The sequence below is a fragment of the Lipophrys pholis genome, assembly GCF_963383615.2.
Source record: "Lipophrys pholis genome assembly, chromosome: 16".
NCBI lineage: Eukaryota > Metazoa > Chordata > Actinopteri > Blenniiformes > Blenniidae > Lipophrys > Lipophrys pholis.
In genome coordinates, this window is record NC_137634.1 from 4,783,623 (window position 1) to 4,804,334 (window position 20,712).

Sequence of the window (20,712 nt, forward strand, 5' to 3'; positions counted from 1 at the left end):
TTTAATATCTGCACATGTTGATGAGCTTCCTGTGACAACAAGGATGGCTTGAGAACACAACACCAATGACACATCCTCATAGGAATTCAATCCTGTGAAGTGTGAACCTTTTACAGCGCAAAAAACACTGGCGCTGTTGTGTGTGTGTGTGTGTGTGTGTGTGTGTGTGTGTGTGTGTGTGTGTGTGTGTGTGTGTGTGTGTGTGTGTGTGTGTGTGTGTGTGTGTGTGGGTGTGTGTGCGCGCGTCCACCTTTGACCCGGGGCATTAACAGAAACATTCAAGACTCTGACAGAGGTCAACGCCCTTATTCAACCTTTCCACAAACACAGCAACGGATCCACCAAACACCGTAATGAAAGTCCTGCTGCTAATCTCATCCAGCGCTGAAGACGTGACAGATGCCCACAAATCAAATGAAAATAGGAGCCGGCGAAACATGGACACCCTGTCTGCAGCCTCATTGGTGGATATAACACGTTACATAATCCCTCTGCCAGGCTCCGTGTTTACTCCCATCACATGTAAATTGGGAAAAAGATTAAATTTCTCCACAGGAAAGGATCCTTTTCAAATATAGGGGCTGCTGTAAATAAGCATTCAAAATGTTATTCTAGCAGCTGTGGGAGCTGAGAGCTAATATTGCTGTGAGCTGCAAGTCTGCTTTGACAACCGCTGGGCGTAACTGGCGCTGCGAGCAGGTCAATATTAGATTCCGATCCTCTCCAGAACAACTTGTTAATGTGTCTGAGAAAAAAAGGGGGAAGAAAAAGGCAATTTCAGCCTGTCTCAGGACACTTTCGGTTTCATCACACCTGATGTCCTGTTGATCAATATTCAGCCTCTGCATGTGTAATTTTGTTAGAGTGGGGAGTGGATAGCATATTTCTCTATTTCCACCACCCTCGCTGTAAGTGTCGGGGGGTCTCGGCTGAAGTGCTGGGCTCAAGGGAACAATTGAACATGACCTTCACAACACAGATATTCCCCTTGTTTGTGTCGCTTCGGGTTTATTCCTTTTTTGGGGGGGGTTATTTCTCTTGGTGTGTGCTGCAATAGATGTGAATGTCAGTGATTTGTTTGGGGTGGCTGGAGGAAAGAGAAACATACAGTAGAGTCCCAGCTGTGAGAAGTAAAGGTCATTTGTCAAAAAACAAATGAAAACTACTCCAAAATGAAGCGATCGTTGTTTCTGGATTATCAAAATAGTCATAAGAAGATGTTAAAAACTCAATGACATCGAAGCTGGATAAATTGCTATAATCCTTTCAGAGGAAGTGAGAAATCCAAATGTTTTCCTATCGTGTTCTTAAGCTGACATGAGCTGTTATTTGACGGCATGTCAAACAGAAAAAAATGCTCAACACGTCTTAGATTTCGCCTCCTTCCTTCCTGTGGTCTCTCCATCTACATGAAAAGACAAATTTCTGGATTTTCTTTTAGACAAGCACTCCAATCTTCTTAGATAATGACACAGGAAGGGAGGGGCACAATCCAAACTTTGCGGATCAGCGTCTGGGAGGGGGCTGGATGGATGGAGGCTGGGAGAATCCCTCCGCTTCTGCTCGTGACTCATTTTTTCCAATCTGGCAGCACAACAAGTCTCCCAACTCCTACCTGGGACTCAGCGATTAGGGGGCTGTAAACCTAAAGCAAACCCTCTACATCAACCAAAAACAGCGGCCACTCATCCTTGTGTCTACACACACACACACACACACACTGTGATGACAAAGGGGAGGTCTGTGATTATCAGGCGAACACGCACCCTCATGTTAAAGATCAATCAGGAACTTGAGCAAGCGTTGTTCGCTTTCACATGTGTACTCATCAAACTACAGGAAGCTTCAAGATAAGCCCAGTTAAGGATCTAAATAATAACAAAATGCATGTTGAGACTGCTAAGGATTGAATTTGTTCATTAGAAACTGTGGAGTAATTGCAAGCGCGCCAAACAAGGTATTAGCTGTCCCTGTCAGCAGTGTCCTCGTGAATATCAGGACAGCTGTCACTGGATTACTTTGCTTGGAAGGAACTCCTAAAAACGGTACGACTCCCAGGAAAGTTTTGAGGTTATTAAGTTTCTTCTGTCAGTTTTGTGAGTGCATGTAGTCTACATTGTGGGTTAAAACTTGTTTGATTGTACCATGGGTGGTTTTGACTCAACACTGGGGCTCATTAGTGTCTGCAGGCCGATATTTTTAACCGATATGAATGTTTTATACCCTTTTATCCATTTAATCAGAGCAGTCTCTGCTTTGGCTAGTTTTATAGCTTGCACATGTGACATGAAATACCAAAGTACTCACTGGCTTGGTGTTGGAGTTGTATTTGAAGTACGTGAAAGTGGCTTATAAAGTAAAGGTCCTCATGTTTAATTTCTTTGTGTAACATACACACTATATTTTCGAATATTTGGATCTTTTTTTTTAATGTTTGCGGCTGAGATTTGTGTGGGCTCTCACTTTTAACGCCACTTGAAATGACTGCACAACGCACATGAAACAGTGGAAGAAAAACTCATAAGCCTTTAATAAATTTGCAAATGAACAGATATTTTTATGCAATTGTCACCTTTTGCAAACTGCTACCAGCTTTTTTAAAACTTCTACTTTAACTAAAATAGCTTGGGTTTGACTTATTTCCAAGAGTTTTCTTAACACAGAGATTCTGCAACAGCAATGCTGAGGCTTTCCTGATTTGTAACTGTCACCTTTGACATGCTTCTATTGCAAACTCATAAACATCTAATTAATGTGCCACTGATGCAGACAGGATAAAACTGTAATACTAGAAAATGCTGCATTAGGCACTCGGTTATTATAGTAAGCTCAACTATATTACATATGTCACTCATTCATAGCCAATAAACCTCACACAACCAATAATCCTGCGTGAGTATGATGTTTTAATTTGTGACTTTGCGATGGCCCTGTACAGCGCCTGTAGTCACACGGCAAGACCGGAGGTAAGTAGGCACTTGTTCTGGTATTATCATCAAGCTGACTCAACGCGTAAGCAGCCGCCATTATTAGACCGTGGTTGTCAACAGAAAATTATAACGATAACAGTGAGAACATTGGAAGCTATCATAGCCACTATAATAGCAAACGATGGCTGCGCCAGTCCCATTTTGGACCCGGCACTCAGTTACCCATAAAAACCCATGCACAGGCTATTTGTACCCCAGCTGTTTTTAGAGTAAGAACAGACAGCGTGGGTTGCCTTTCGTTTATCTAAGCTATAAGTCCAAGGAGAAACATGTTTGATATATATTGACCCACTCAGGATAATAAAGTGCCTCCATGTGGAAACCCTCCTGTGGACCACTGCGATTGCAGCAGCTACCCGTCCTTTTCACCACAAGCAGCATCCTCGCCACGCATCTCCTCCCTCGCTCTTTGAGAACCTCTGGTCCACAGCGTAGGTGGTGCTCAGTAAAAATATCCCCTCCAGAATGCAACACATGTAACGGCCTCATAGCCGCGATGAGTGATGTAGGATGCGAGGTTGGGTTCGTGCCAAAGTAACAGCTGTACACAGGGGGAGACCGAGGGAGTCAGCTTGGGGGTGAACCTTCAGCGGGGAGCATGAAACGGTGCGCTCATACTTTTGTGGTCACCGGGTGAAAGCTGCTGCAATGGCAGCGGATGGTAAAATCTAGAGGAGCCACATGAAAGGGCCTCAACTGGCAGAGGAAGGAGATCCGTCTAATTCTATCGGCTGCTATTACAGACGTCGGCTAAATTGGAGCCTAAAGAACACACAGAGTGTTTTTCTTTTTCACAGCAGTGGGAACGGCACGCGAGGCTACAGACCTGAAGAGATTAGTGGGAAAAGTGTGGGAGCCCATTCTGAAAAAGGCACTTGGTAGGAGATTGTGTGATTGTGAGAGGACTTCACTGTATCACGGAGCTGATTTGAGGTGGGAAGAACTCAAGTAAAGAATAAATGTGCAGAAGTGTCAAAGCCTCCTCTCACAGAGATGTGGATACATACTTTACTGTGCAATTTGTCTAATTCAAAACAGCTCGACATCAGATGGAAAAAGCTGCTCAAGACAGAGGCAACAACCCTATAAAGTAAATTAGTGCAGGCTCTTCCATCTTTTTAATGCTCGTGCTGTTGTTCGGGGGACCTGTTTAATGTGAGCGCAATAAAAACGACAGACAAAGGGTGAAGAAAACCGACGTCTGAGCCTCAAAGGGGCTCGAGCATGGCCCACACAACCTCTCACACAGTACACTCGTGAGAAGACAGTTCCTGGTCCTGACATTTTATACTGCTGCCGCATGTCATGTTACTGGGCAGATCTGCTGTGTCATGTTCCAATACCAGAAGGAAAAAGCTAAGAAGAAAGTCTCATGGAGGCACTTTAAATTCATGTTTTGTTGCACAGTGACATTGTTATCTAGTTTTATATTTACACAGAATTTGATTTATTCACAAATCTCCCCGACGACAAACCTACGCCATGTTTACTTCTCCTCCTCTCCGTCTCGGCGGAACTGAAAGTGGAGCGATTTTCTGCATTCACATCGGTTCTGACAACAGGCGGGGGGAAACATGTGGAAGACACAAAACCTGCACATTTAGTTACCCTCAAAGTGGAAATGCAAATGTGGAAGACCGCCTCGGGCCTTTGTGGACAGTGATAATGAGAAGGCACAAAGAAAACCGGACAAAGCTAACTGGGATTAATCTGCCTGGCCTGTCAGACTGGATAGATTGCTACATCTTTTTTTAACTGTGTGACAAAGAGCTCCCCTTAAGAGGATTATTACCGCAGCGTCATCTGTGTCCAAATGCAAGATGCCAAAAGTTCACATGCGAGGGTCCTGCACTCGCCCAATGGGACCCGACCCTGTTTGGAGGTATTCCTGACATGACAGCTTGACTGAGACAACTCATCTTCAGGCACCCAGGAGAAGCTTTAATCTGCAGCCCCCCAATTTTTATGCCCGGCGCAGATTAGGCTGCCGTCCGCACCCCGCAAGGTGTCTCGTTGGTACCGCATGGTGGGGGGGGGTTTAGAAGGTTGAAACACACATCAAGGCTTACTTACTTACCAAGCAAATAACTTTAAGTGCTGCATGTCTGCCTCACATATCCTCATATTCTTGGGGAAAAAACCCACTTAATCCCCTCTTTATGATAAGCTGTCGAGGAGCTTGGGCTGTCTGCTTTGGGGCTACAGAGGCACCAACACCGGGACTTAAGGTTTCAAAGGCACCCTTAAATTCAATTAAATGCTGTTGCACTCTAAGTCTCAGAGCTCATACGCGCCGAGTCCAAGTGGCAAATGGAATATAAGTGCCTACGGGTCAGGGATGGTTGCTCCCAAAGGCCAAAGTCGAGTGACCCTGCCTGAGCGTCGTAACTCATCCTGCTGCACCAAGCCAACATTCCAGTCGCTGGATGGTCAGGTCTCCATCTTCATCCACGCTGTTCCAAAAAACGCTCTGAGAAGTCAGTGATCATATCAACAAATTACCCCAAAGAAACCCCTCCTGTTTCTGCCTCGTCTGCAGTACAGACAGTCGCAAAAACAAGCACCGGCTTGTGAGGGAGCAGTGCAGGTCAGGTCTGTCCCAACAGCTGAGCATGAAGTCCGAGTTTGTAGCTCAAAGCTGTCATTCACACCCTCCTTCTTCTCAGTGCCCTCCTGTAACCTAATAGTGGTCTCCTCTGCGCCTGTTCACACTTGGATATGGCCCATAAGTGGGTCTGAATAAAACCAGAGCAAAAGTGTGTTTGCCAATTCCGCAACGCAGAAAAATGAAAATTGCAGAAATTCGAACAGTCTGTGCCCTTTGATGGTCGCGAGCCGAACACGCAGCGTTACAACACTGAAACAGACACCCAAAATGCTTCTTAAATGGCACTTTCAGGAATGGAAAAGTTAGGAAGTTCATGTATAATTTGCTTATATTACAATCAGTTTCCCTTCCAGACTGAAATGTAAGACGCTGTACAGCGATCTGTAATCTTGGGCACACTGTAAAACAAGAGTCCGGAGTTTGTTTTTGAATCTCTTGGGTATCACACTGAGATTTGAAACACAGCTTCCAAACTGCCACAGCTCAAATCTCGTGTAATTACTATGTCTTGAAGCTGTGGTGGCATTAAATATTCAAGTCTTGTATAAAACATATTGGCAGTAAATCTATCAAATCCAGAACAAAGCAATGTTCTGTGAAAAAAAACAACAAAAAAACATTGGGATTTTCTTCCTTTTTTTGTGGTTGTTAACGTCATTGTGGAGGAGTCGAGTGGTGGGATCATAAACCCAAGTTTGTGGGTGGTGTTTTTCTATGCCTGTGTGTGTGTGTGTGTGTGTGTGTGTGTGTGTGTGTGTGTGTGTGTGTGTGTGTGTGTGTGTGTGTGTGTGTGTGTGTGTGTGTGTGTGTGTGTGTGTGTGTGTGTGTGTGTGTGTGTGTGTGTGTGTGTGTGTGGCTTCACCTCTGACACGAGGCCTTCACAGAAAGATCCAAGGCTTTTGACGCTGCCGCACTGTGCAATTTTCCCATCATTGTTGTAGATCAGAATAGCACTGGTGTCTAGAACGGTCACCCTGTGTCCCTGTGACAATGCTTTAGTGATCCGCACACACTACAGTAATGGCCGTCGGTACAAAGACCTTTTGACGCTGGGGAGCAAAGGGGGAGGGCATCGCTCAGGCTCAACGCCGCCCGCATTCTGCGTCCGCTTCCCTCGGCCTGCCTGCCTCTGCAGCAGCCCGCCCCTCCCTGGCTCACAATCACCCCCCCCTACTCACGTTCATCCCCTCCTGAAATGGTGTGGAGACTCTTTTCCAACGTGCGAGTGTGTGCATGTGTGGTCGTGCGCCCAAGTGTGCCTAATTGACGTTGAGATCTATGAGTTGGGATGCGCTTTTTTGGGTACTTGCTTCCAATGGGGTTTGAATTAGGAGGGAAGAGAGCAGGAGCAGCAGAGAGACGAGAAGAAGAAAACAGATGGAGTTTAAGAAATTAAGATATAATTCATCATACATCCCCTTTCCATGTCTTCATGCTCACACACAGCAGTCAGCACTAGCAACAGATGCAGAGCTGAACCACTTAATTACTACTGCAACCGAGCTCACACCACAGCAAGAAGAAAGGAGAGAGAATCTCGACACAAAGAGGGAAACACAGAAGAAGCTGGTGCCGTGCGGATGCACATGGCTTGAAGGTCCCCATCCTGCGCGAGGGTCTGACGCACATGTTCCCCATGCATAATGCAACACCGTCCAGCAAGCGTTCAGGTGGACCCCCCCCACCACCACCACCCACGCTGCATCCATACCCCTTTCCTCCCATCTATTTTCCTCCGCCCTCTTTCTGCTTCTCCCCATCTTTTCAAGCTTTTCACAGCCAAACAAGCAATCTAAGGAGAGGCTCTGACTTGGTTTTGGATTATTCATCTCGCCCATTCAATAGATATTGTGAGGCCACGATGGAAGTGACTGCAAAGAGAGGAAACGGGCCCCTGGATGTGAGTGGTTTCCTCTGGTCAGAAGAGGGGGGGGTGCAGGGAGTCTACAGTACAAACGACCACTGTAGAGGCGGGGCGGATCGTCAATGACAGTGATGTGTTTCTTCAGGCGTTGTGCCGTGTGACTTGAAGATTCTGTAACATCTACGCGTATTAGCCGCGGCTGTAGTTTGAGCAGCTAAAGTCATCCCGCTGTGACAATCAAGAGGAGCCCCCGGCTTCATTCTCTGGCTTCACTCTGCTCAGTTGACATATTAGACCTGAAAAGCTGTCAGGCTGATGAGTCCAAAGCATGTGGCTACTTAAGTGTACACATTGTTCAATTTGGATTAGCCACTCCTTCCTTCTGCCAGGGGCCAATTCTACCAATTTCTCCCCATAATCAAATAAGAAGAACGAGGGATTATTGTATGCTGAGTGGCAAAGAACAGTAATAAACGTCACAAATGATATTTCCATCACTGCTGTTAATGTGTGACTACATCAAGCAAGCCGGTCTATACAAACTTGCACTTTAACCAGGGAAGCATTTCTTGGCGCAGAGGAGCTCCTCTTGAACAGGCTTCCCTCCATTCTCCTGCTGCAGCAATATTTTTAACCCGTTCATTGCCACCGTCCAATGTCCAAATGCCTTGATAAGGAGAATCAACCCCCAAATCCAGCTGCTTAAATAATGATAAGGATGTGGATAAAGTGCATAGCTGTTCTGATGGCACAGAGACTGTAGGATAAAGATCCTCAATGATTAAATAAGATGAAATTAACTTTAAATCACTTGAGTCTGCCTCAACTGTGCGCCGATAAAATCCTAATATATTGTAATACTTTTTGATTATAACACACTCATTAATGAATTCATTTGACTTCTCATTTCCCCAGACATCCACCTATTCTGGTATCTGTTGCAGCAACAATAAAGTGGCCGATTAACAGCACATGGCTTCATCTCAGCATTACACCGCACAAGACACAGACTATTAGTGGATGTTGGACTAAATCCCTCCCAGAAACAACGAGAACTAATGACTGATCCCTCACGGTGATACGCTCCCTCGTTCTCTTTCTCTCGTTTTGCAGTCATCGAATGCGCTGTGACAGATGAGCCCACGGCGACACATCTCAAATCAACACGCACGGTGCGCAAGTGTGCCGTCAGGCTCGTGGATGGAGAGCTGATCGCCTGATTTGATCGATCGCCAACCATCCACCGGCCCCCTCAAGGAGGAGGAAAAACAAATCATTATGGTGAAGCATTACAGGGGCGATAGCGGAGGTGTGAGTGGGATATCTCAGGCTGATTGAATCACTGGAAACACCACACAGCCTGCTGGTCTGAGCGGATAGTCCACTGCGCTTTGGCAAGCCCATTGTTCCGCCCGCCTGAGCGGAGGTGCGCCGGTTCCTCCACAACACCGGAGCTGACATTTATATAGACTAGTGCATAATCACAACTCAGAATGAAGCAAGAAAAAAAAAATCACCCTACTTTAGATTTAAATAAAAAATTAAAAAAAATGTAGTGATGATAATGGAGTCAGGTCACTTACCGGCCACAGTGTATCTATCCATGTAATTGAGGACGTTTCCAAAACTGAGGATCCCGGCGGCGGCGGCCGGTGAGCGGCATCTGAGCAGCGCGGCGCGGAATTTCTGTCCCGGCTTGCAGGGGTGAAGGTCCGGGTTGGATTTCAGTCCGGGACTCATGCTGCCCGACAGCGTGCGCACCTCGTCCGAACTGCTGCACCCCTCGATCTCGCACCCATCGCTCTCCACGCACATTTTCTGGCACGAAAGATCCAGCGCACAAGAAGAGAGGACGCGAGTGTTGGTGGTGGTGGAGGGGTTGGGGGGAATAGTTGTAGCGAGGAGCGCACTCAGCGATGCTCAGTGATTTTCACACTGAAATTAGTCGCAGTGGAGATGTTGTCTTATTGGCTGACGCGCAGGAACAGCTCTTCTCGGGTTCATATTTTTGCAAGCAGTGCGCGGTGACAGACGGGCTGTGCGCTCCTGAGTTCTCTCTCTCTCTCTCTCTCTCTCTCTCTCTCTCTCTCTCTCTCTCTCTCTCTCTCTCTCTCTCTCTCTCTCTCTCTCTCTCTCTCTCTCTCTCTCTCTCTCTCTCTCTCTCTCTCTCTCTCTCTCGCTCCTTAATGACTGAGCGCTAGTGTATGGGGTGTGACCTGGCTCTAACTCCTCCTCCCCCGAAGCCCTGCAGCGAATGATGGAGGCGCACCTGATACTGATCCATGCCGAGGAGCGCAGCCGGACTGTGGCCTGCAGGGGATCGGGGACCTCGGTTATTTGTAGGGCTCTAAAGGCTGTGGTGGGAAACTAGTGGGTGTTGTTTATTTATTTATTTATTTATTTATTTATTTATTTATTTATTTATTTATTTATTTATTTATTTATTTATTTATGTAGTAATATTGACTTAGATAATGTTGCTGTTGTTTCTACAGAATAACTAGGTTAATAGAAGTTGGTCACTGAAGCGTGTGGTGCAGAGATATTTTGAGATCAAAGAAAGATCCTCCATAATCAATTTTTGTGAAAGCTTTCTGAAAAACCCATCCGTCCCTTTTGTTTTCTATATTGTACCTTGCTTTATCCAGCTGATCCCAGCTGACTGTAGATGAAGGCAGGTCATCACAGGACACACACTGAGAGACATCTATCCATCCATCCATCCATCCATCCATCCATCCATCCATCTGGGAAACCTTTCAATCCTGTGCAGGGTCGCCGGGCACTGGATCCAAGTTTGCTATGGATGAGGAAACACCCTGGACGGATCGCCAGTCCATCACAGGACAAACACAGAGAGAGAGAGAAGACAACCACACACACACTCACATTCACACCTAAAGGGAATTTAGGGTCTCCAATTGACTCACATGCCCGTTTTGGGACCGTGGTAGTCTGGAGAAAAACTTGTACACTCACAGGGAGAACATGCAAACACCACACAGAAATGTCCAGCCCAGATTTGAATCGATGACCTTTCTTGCTATGTCAACGCCTACATTCATAGATTTAAAAAACACCCCACATCATTAGATATTTGACATTTCTGAATTCGGATACGTGGGGACTTGTTGACATTTTTTATTTATTTTTTTCAAAACATGGTTGTAGTAAAAGCAAACACTGATGACAATTCATTCTGTACATTCATTGTAAAAAAATATCTCACCCTGCAAGAAAACCAGTCAGGTCCTGAGTGTAGAAATTAAGTGTGAACTGTCACATCAGGACAACAGGTTGCTGGGTTTTCCTTCCACAAACAATGACCTCAAACAGAAGTGCAACTACAGTCCAACATAAATGAAGCTTTCATCTTCACACTGACATTTACAGCCCAGAGGACTGACCGCTGTTACGTAAAAACAGCCCTAGTTATTCAATGGAATTTGTCGTCCTCTTGCCATTTAGAATTGACTTCCATTGAGTAAATAAACCCAAAATAAATCCATCTGAGCTTATGGGAACAGATGTGATTAATGTTTTATTAACATCTGCAGTTAAAGTCAAGTTTACAATTATAACCAAAAAATGCTGATCACATATTTAACAGAGCTGTAGGGAATTCAACATTTTTCAATGATCCACAAACCTGTTTAAATGTCTTTTGATAGATAAATTAGCATATCCCAGATGACGGTGTAAATATTGTATTTGATCTTTTCTGTTGTAAATTTGGGAAAAATACAAGAAGCAGACGTTTTTTTTTGTCTCTCATGTTTCCATAGAGATGTGCTGAGCCAAGGTTTCAATAGCTGCCGGGGAACTATGAACTTTGAGTCCAAGGCAAAGAGCGACTCTGCACTGAGAAAAAAAACAGTATCAGAGCAAAATTTAACAACAACTACACCCCAGGACAAATCATGTGCTGTCGTACTGCCTGTCAGAATAACACTGGCTTATCTGTCTCAGTGTCCTGGTAGTCTGCTGGGTTTCATGCACGGTATTCATTTGGGAGATGTTTACACAAAAGATAAGAGCGGGAGTTTCCACAGTACCTTAATGACTCTCAGAATAAATGGTTATTGTCGCTGCTCTAGTGAAATTACCATGAGAGATTGTTTGTTTTGTTTTTTTTACTCATCATCACGTCACATTATCTGTTCTGATGGATCTTTGCGTGAAATGAGCTTCATCAGAACTTGTTTGCTCTTGAACAGATTTCCAAACTTTTCTATAACCACCACCATGTCCTCAATTATGATCTGTCTAAGATACAGCTGGTGATGAATGGCAACATCAGTAATAGACACGATAAAGAGCTGTATTTTCCCAAAAATTTTTACAATAAACCTGCAGGAGAAAATGTGAGATGAACCAAATGCAGGATCCATCCATCCATCCATCCAGAAAAGGTGTCCATCCCATCATGGGAGAGTCACATACAAACTCATACTCATGGCCAATTTATAATAAATCTTTTTATTTTTTCACCATTTGTCGATTATTAGTTCATTTTGTAGAAATACAAGATGTATTAAAAAAAAAAAAAGAGTTGCTCTTGAAAGGCTCTTGGATTGATCTATACTTCTATATTGCACTGAAACTAAAAAAAAAAAATCACACACACCCCCCAAAGAAATCTCAAATTCAATTTAGATTCTTTAATTACCAAGAATGTTTTTGCATTATGTGAAAAAGCAAGGGACACCAGAGAAAACCCACACAGGAACTGAAACAGCATGCAAACGTCACTCCAAAAGGCCCAGAACCAAACCTAAGTCTCGTCATTGTGAGGCGACAGTGCTTACCCCCACCTGGCCCAGTAAATACTAAGGCTGTTTCACTGATAGACATTGTTTAAGACAGGTTCCATTAAAAAATCAAAAAAACTTAAATCCTTTCTGCTCATAGAAAGCTCAATTTTTAACTGGTTCCAGTGGTTTCTTGCACACAATTGACAAAGGCGTCACTGCATGATAACACCGGGCTGTTTCAATATGTGAAGCATGACAGAGCATTCACACCTCTGTGAGTTTTTTGTTGGGTGAGTCCTTCTCTGGAGACAAACCCCCAAAACAAGATGCAGCGATAGTGGCACCAGGTTTGCTGAATATTAATCACAAGCATCCGCTCCTGAATGGCAGGGGAGGACCGACCCTGCATGCAGATGAGAGTGTCTGTGCCATCTGTGTTCTGTCAGAAAGGCGCTACAACATCACCGGCTAATTGATATCGCTCCTTTATTGTGAATGCAGAGCTATTTTCACTTTGCCAGGATGGGAATCCCAATTTGTTCTTGGCTTAATGAAGAATGTATCATAGATAACGTAGTGCTGGAGTATTTTATTGTCCCCCATCAAAGTGCACCGATGGAATTTGAACAGGAAGGTGCAAGGCAGGGTAAGAAAACTTGAGATGTTGTTGATTTAACGGGAGTGCAGAGTTCATCGTATGAGTGAAAGGTGGGCGTGCCGAGGGGGCATTCCTGACAAGTGTAGTTTGATTTTACTGAAAGCCGGCGGCAATTGAGGCCAATAGGCTGTTTTCCCAATGATCTGGGTTGCCTACTAATGACGGTGTAACTCTCACAAGAGCTTCATTCCAGCAGATTTTGAACATCGAGGTGAGATACAAAACTAAAGTTAATTTCAGGCTTCACACTGCTCAGCAAAGTCTGGGGGAGGGAAGGTTTGTCGATGATGAGGGAGGCTGAATCCTGGCATCAGTGAGGAAGAAGGCTGGGCGCTTGCCTGGCTGAGCTCTGCAGGCGTTTGGCATTGTGAGGGTATCAGAGCTGAGGTCTGTGAGTAATCCAATGCACCAAGTTGATCTGCATTGTTTCACTTCCACAGAGAAGAGAAGACTGCCAGTAAACCTGCAACCCCCGGTGGAGTTCATTTTCCAGAACCACTTCCGAAGCAATCGCCCACTTACTTCGCAATAAGTTTGATGTCTGAAACTCCCCGGTGTTTGAATCTGGAAAGTACGATGCAAACAGCCTGGCAGCCTCGGCAGAAAATGATCAAATGACACTGACAAGAATCGCTTTCGTTACACTGCAAATACAACAATATAAGAGAGGATGCTGGAAAAGAGGAGAGGTCCAAACCAGCCAGTGGCCTCACGTGGAGGGCTTAGGAGGGAGCCCCAGCCCCCACAACCAGCTTCACCCCCCCCCCCCCACCCATCCTCTTTCTTTGGCATGTGTTTGATATGCTGGTCATGTCTGTGGGATCCTGTGTGTTTTTCCATGGTGCAGAGTGGCTCCGTAGACTCAGACCTATCTCCCCCTGCTTTATTCTGCTGTGTGGCCCGGAGCCACCGGGCTGCTGCGTGGCGGCCTCCCTTCCTGTCAGCTCGGGGCCGGGCCTCCAGTGCAGGATGGGAGATAACCTGCTAATCGGCAGGCCCCAGCGCCTGTGCAACGATAAGGCCAGTTCTTTTTGGCCCTCCGACATGTGGCAGCCTGTAAAGTTTAAATGTCCCACTGACGCATGTCTATCAGCTGTGAGTGAATCAGCTGTTCTTCACCACTTTGAGCTGATAAACTTAACAAGAACTGGAAGGGTGCAGTGAGTAGAGCACGTCACAGTGTGTACCAGTGTCAATAATCATGCATGAGGAAGATTACATGAGTATTTATAACCATAATCATTAATCATCACAAAAAAAACAAAAAACACTCCCCTGCGAACCCTTGATTTGGGATTGTGATGATGCTCTTTTCATTTAAAATTGCTTTCGGTCTGGACATGAAGGGGGCCACGATTCCAAAAACAAAAACATTACAAACACTGACCACACAGCAGTCTGTCATTCTTCCATTGTTATCCCAATCAGCCATGTTTACATCGGGGTAAATGTGCACATTCTTCCTTCCTCTACCAAGGAACCGCGTCATGGGTTACTCGAGAACACCATGTACGTTAAAGATGAGAAGGACCCTGGAGTGTTTCGTTCCACCAGAGAAAGTGCAGATTTTAAGTACACATTTGAACGTGTAACTATAACCTCTGCTGCATTTGAGAATCTGATGTTTGGATGTTACAGTTTAAAAAATAGATTGTAATGGTTCCTCAGTCAAATGTTGGGTTATAAGCTTCATTTAAACTCCTGATGGAAAATACCAAAAGTATGTTTGAGGCATTTTAGCCTGATGAGCCGTCGTACGTATCCAGTCTTCACTTTCTTGACCTCAGCATGTTGACTGTTGTGTTCAAACAGTAAGCTTTTGGCTTGTTTTATAATATTTAATTACAAGGAGAAACTGCAGCAATAGCAGAAGCAGAGACTTTAATACTTGAATTTGTGAAATCAATGGAGAAAAACACAGTTTCCTGTTGTAGTAAACCCTCCAGCAGCAATCGGTAACATGGCCTGTCATGAGGAGTTACCGTCAACATGTTTAAGAGACTATGACTTCTGACAATGTGAGCATGCCACCCTGGCGAATGTCTGCCGGGATCAGACCGCCTTGTACTTCCACTCTCCTCGCGAAGGTTTGTTTTTGGAGCCGGGGCTGTCTTGTCTTTGGGATCTGCAATTCTGACCTTTCCTCTGTCTCCTGCCGCGACCTCTGACCCGTGGACTGTCTGTCCCCGACTGTAGGAGCCACCATGCCCGCCCCCTCCTCCCCTCTTTCTCCACAGTCACGCTCTCCCAAACTCAAGCAACAAGCGAATGTCTGGCGGCGCAGCAGCTGGGGATTTGAATAGATCTGGACTGATGGCTCTGCTCCTCGGTAGTCTGATCTCGGGGCTGTACAGTAGGGAGGCAGCAGTGACTAAATTTAGTGTTCAGAGGGCAGGCATGGCATCTTTAATCTGTTCATTCAATTATTTATATGACAGCTCCATCCAAGTTGGTCTTCTTGGTCCCGGGTCATCAGTCTCACTTGATCTGTCCAGGTGGTGAAACCAGTCCAGTCTCTGCCGTCTGCTTTGATATTATCACGTGGAGCTGTTTTGTATTTCTGTCTAATTGCAGGAATTTAGGTTGCTGAGGCTGACTTGCTGTGAGAAAAGCTCGCTACACTGCTGTGCCTCATATTTATAGGCTGTATGGGTCTTTGTACTCGCCCCGACGCTACGGCTGAGTCTGTGAATCAGCTCTGTTCAACCCAGCGGCCAGCCAAGCTCTGAAATAGGAATGCTAAATACATAGGACCAGAAAGCACACATGCCATTATTGGGCAAACCTCAAGATTCGGCGGCATTTCAATAGCAGTCCCATTTTTTTAATCTTTTTTTTTTCCCTCCTCAGACAAAAGTATTCCACAACAGGATGGCAAAGCTACACTCATCTGCCGTGCAACCTTTCATTTAAAAAAAATCTGCTTTGAAATCACAGGAATTCCCATTATTCAAATGTGGTGCCACCTAAAAATCGTGTTCACTTCAACTCCAGCTGAATGTTTGTTTTATCCGTGTTTTAGGGTTTCTCCCGGTCGTGTTTATGTCTTTGACTGGCACGTAAGCTCAAACCATCACAAAACCGCTACATCAATCAACACCAACCTTTTCTGTATTTCTACATGTGTGAGCTGCCGCTCCCAACACTCCAATCAACACATTTTCTTCCTGTATCATCCACCACATGCACACGGTTCTTCGTTTTACACACATGACTTTATGTCAGCGTTCGTCCTTTGCTCCTGAAGTCATGCAGGTCACAAATATTTGTCTTTACTGAAGATGTGATGTAATTGTCCAAACAAGTGACAATGCAGAGGGTGGGGAGGGCTCTTCCTCCACATGATGTCATGTCACTGCAGCAGCTCGCAGGCGATAAGGAGGGAGTGCGGCTCAGCATCCACAGATGTGGTTCCTCTGCGCTTATCAGTGTTCTGCGGCCGATGTGCAGAGCAGAGGCAGAAACGCAAACAGGATTCAGATAAGCTGTGTCTTCTCTTACAGTAAAGTGTGCGAAGACACCGTTGCGGTAATGAGATTGCCCCCTACACTGAACGTACACGCAAAGTATTTCATGTGAAACATGCTTGTTTTCATGAGTGAAATGCCCGCCGTCCCTGAGTAAACACTGACTGTGTCCGCTCTCCGACCGGCTCCTGGCTCCCGGCTCCCTCATTGATCGACTTGTGCAATTTATTAGCTATTGTGACAGTTTCCTGTACAGCCATGGGTGGACGGGAGGTTGGGGGAGCAGGGAGGTATGCAGATAAAGTGCTCCGAAACATGCTGCACAATACCCATTGTGTTTTAACTGCAGGTTGAACTGTTACCTCCTGAATGTTTTCCACATACCTTCTGGCCTGCGTGCGTGTGGCTTGCTTGTTATTCGTGTATGTCATGCTGCTCCGTCTATTCCCCGAGCACGCTGAGCAATCGCAAAACTTGTGGAAAATTACAGGCTCGATGCTGAATGGTTCAAAAACAAAAGGAAATACCAGCGAATTCCACAGCAAAGCAATGAAACCGCAAACAATGGCTCGGCGTCCTTGAACCGCGTCTTTCATCCATTTGTAAATGTCAGGTTTTGTCAACAATTTCAACACTTACATGTGAAATGTCGGGTCATATTTTCTTTTAGTTCAGTGGGAAATTCTAATACAAGATTCTATCTGAACAAAAATTGTGATGTTATTGAGGAAAACCTGCAATATGATCAGAATGCAGCCCAATTACTGTGTGACCTTGTACCTGAGGGTGACAGGGGGAATGACCTTTGCCCTTTCTGCACGGTTTACTCCAATGCAAAACAATGGAGACAAGCAATGGCATGCAGCTGTTAGGACCTGCCGGGGGACGGCAGACACCTCTGCAGCAGCTGTCTGAAGGCATCAGAAAGGGATTGACAAGGAGCTGTCACACAGGGGAATGTAAATATTCTCTGTTTGTCTGCGGTGTGCTGAGATTAAGAGGACGAATGTCCATGAACTCAGGGGAGGTCACAGCCCCAGTTTGGGATTCAGTGAGCGTATAAACTGCCCGATGGTTGGTTTAACATGGTAGCACATCGTGCTCGGGAGGCGTCGATGTCACTTCAGTTGATGGAAGATCTTTGAAAATGTGAATGAGAATGTCACGTATGTCTGTTATCTTCTGTTTCGTTCCTCAAACCTTTCATTATCATTCCTACTGCAAGGCAATTCACATTTATCCACAGAGCGCCATTCAGACACAAGGCCAATTGCAATGCCTTATTAAAAAAAAAATAATAATAAAAATAAATATATATATATATATATATATATTAAAGCATTAAAGAAATTGAAGAAAAAAAACGCATTAAAAGAAGCAATTAACAACCTTAATATTATCAAATCGTATTGGTATTCGACATCCAAAATCATTGCCAAATATTACGTCTTCTCGCGAGAGAACCCAACACATCATTCTGTTCCGGGGACTTTCGCAAACAATGGACTTGCTCAATGCATCCAACATAGAAATAATACATTTCTACATGAGCACAGGGAGTGATTCACTGCATCACTTCAAAAATTTATCTGGGATTAATTTCAAGGAGCAATTTTCAACTCAATCACAGTTCAAAATGTGAGTAAAAAAGATTAAAACACAGATCAATTTTTACTTTGAACTTTTCCCATATTGATATTTGCCGTACCCAATGACCCGCAAATATTCCGTCCTCTCATCTGAGAACCATACTGTACAACATAAAACACTGTCAGCAATTTCAGAAATCTATCCTCCCTTTCTTTATCCAATTTAGGAGCTTTCAAACCTGCAGGCGAGTCTGTAATTATCGTCAAGCACCTGGAGAAAAGCCACACACACACACACACACACACACACACGCACACGCACACGCACACGCACAAACACACACAGGAAGAACATGCAAACCCTGCAGAGAAAGGTAACAACCTGCACATGCAAAATTAAATGTTGTTATTGAATATGAGATGGGTGTTGTGATCAGGACTCATGCCAACCAGTGAGCATATCCCTCATTCAGCAGTTCAGCCCGGTGGGGCCTCTGTATGGATTACACATTGTCTCCTTCTGTGTGTGTGTGTGTGTGTGTGTGTGTGTGTGTCTACAAAGAGTATTGCCAATGGCATGCTTCAAATTTTGTATCAATAATGTCGGCGGCGTCAAAACAGCAGTCTGCTTTTTTCCTAATCTCCTCTCGTTTCTGAGATGGCAAAAACATTTCAATTCAAACTATTTGTCCTTGCATGAGGTCATTTTCTTTTGAAAATACAACATTCATACTTTGGAGCTTTACATCCCTGAGTCCTTGGAGAAACTTGTGTGTGAATGTCTGAACTTCTGTGTGAACTTTGCATGTTCTCTCACAGTCCAAAAACATGCATGTGAGGTCAATCGGTGACCTTAAATTGCCCGATAGTGAGAAGGTCAGTGTGTGTGGTTGTCTTTCTCTGTGTTTCCCCTGTGATGGACTGTTGACCTGTCCAGGGTGTTTCCTGCTTTTGGACGGATGAAGCAATCTAGACAATGAATGGATAAATGTTTTTACAGGGAAACTTAAGACAGTTGATAAAGAGTGTACGGCGCCTTTTCGACTCCAGCCCAACCTGAACTGCATAAAACTGTAGAAGATAGATGCATGGATTTAGGAGGCACAACAAACATAAACTGCGTCATAATTATGATTTTTTTTACGCCATGAAAATTCAACCACAGAAATAAACACATTTAAATTCAAAATTGTCCAAAAATGCTATAAAGAAAACTTTAACAAAACTATGTTGTTGGAATAAAATTTACTAAATCCAGAAAACTACATTTCAATTTAATGGTCTTCTTTTTTTATTAAGAATGTGATCATCAATGGTCATGACTGAGACTTTCTGAAGTATTTTCCTTATAGTGAACATACATGTATTCATGCAGGGAACAAAGTGACTCCTTGATCATGTTGTGAACAATTGATAACTACACATAACCACAACAACATAAAAAATGTATAAACCATTAAAAAAAATCTTGATTAATGTCCCTTAATCAGAGATTCAGCATTACTGTAATAATAATGTTGCATAAATTAAATACAAATAAGTGTACATGTGGGTATATATGTGTTTTCTTTCCCCTAATTGAGTCTGTTTTTTCTTGAGGCATTATTAACTGAGGGCCAGGTTCATAAAACCTCCAGCAAATGTGTTTTCTAACAGCCATGCTAATTACAAACATACATTATCATCACAGTGAGATCATTACATGTAATAAGGCTGCCACACACACAGGGATGCTAAAGACCATTAAAACATACGTACATGTGAACATCAAGGCGGTTCCATCAGCTCCACTGGAGGTCTCAGAGAACATTTTGATAAATCCATTGGGCAGCAGCTATGGCTGATGGCGTTTTTAGAGCAATGCAACTTTGCCATCTAGTGGGCAAACTCAAAACTGTTGAACAAAAATCCGTTTTGAGACACAAATCCTGACAGGATCTAATAAAATAGCTGCATGAAATTTCTTCTGCTCACTGTTACAGTAAATGCACGAACTGAAACATAAATATCTTCAATGTTTAATGGCATTATGTACACATGCTGTGGTCCAGCCTGAGGCCCCTCTGGTCCTCATTAGGAAGCAGCAGCTGCAGGATTCATAAACAGGGAGGTTAATGCGATCCTCCCCCATATCGAGCTTCTTCAGCATATTCATCCGAAGCTGAAGATATTCTAAAACCAAACTGACCACAGGAGCACAGCGGAAAGTAACGAATAATGATGAGAGTATTTTCATCATCTAAATGAACTGAATATTTACTCTGTATTATATGCTATGGGTAATGTGAATGGAACAAAAAAAACAAACAAACACTCTTGATTGATAATGAAGTAAAATCACATACATGAGTGCGGAAAGACACTGCATTTTAACTGGTTAACATTAATATGAACAACTAACATGCCATTATTTGTGGAGTATACATGTATGATTGTGAAAAGATGTGAGACGACGGGTTTCTGTCTGCTAAACAATGTGCATCTTGAGTAGCTTGTTTGTATAGATCCAAATCTAAATCAACCAAATCTGTTGTGTTGAGATTAGTTAATATAAAGTGGAATTACTGTAGTGAGACGCGTAATGTTGTCATGTGAAAAAAAAAAACGTATAAAATTTTTGCTGATCATTCTGAGTGTTTCTCTTCTTCAGATTTACTTTTAAATGGTTACGATTATATTACTGCTGCTGCACCATCAGTGATGTTCTCCTTCTTCCATGAGACAGATACCTCTGTGACCTTAAGAACTCTGTGGTCAAGTCTCAGTTTCATTTCTACGTTTT

The 20,712-nt window shown here is 44.1% G+C and overlaps 1 protein-coding gene across 2 annotated transcripts in view; it reads right to left on the reverse strand.

Annotated features, from left to right (window-relative positions):
- spns2 (SPNS lysolipid transporter 2, sphingosine-1-phosphate) overlaps positions 1-9,620 on the reverse strand; it is a 67,065-nt gene extending 57,445 nt beyond the window's left edge. The window contains exon 1 of one of the 2 annotated variants that reach the window (XM_080482790.1): positions 9,046-9,620. In XM_080482790.1, coding sequence (XP_080338916.1) covers positions 9,046-9,277 — 232 coding nt within the window. In that variant the 5' untranslated portion in view covers positions 9,278-9,620. The remainder of the gene's footprint in view (positions 1-9,045) is intronic. The other variant, XM_080482791.1, reaches the window with a different exon arrangement.
- Positions 9,621-20,712: the final 11,092 nt, after the last annotated feature.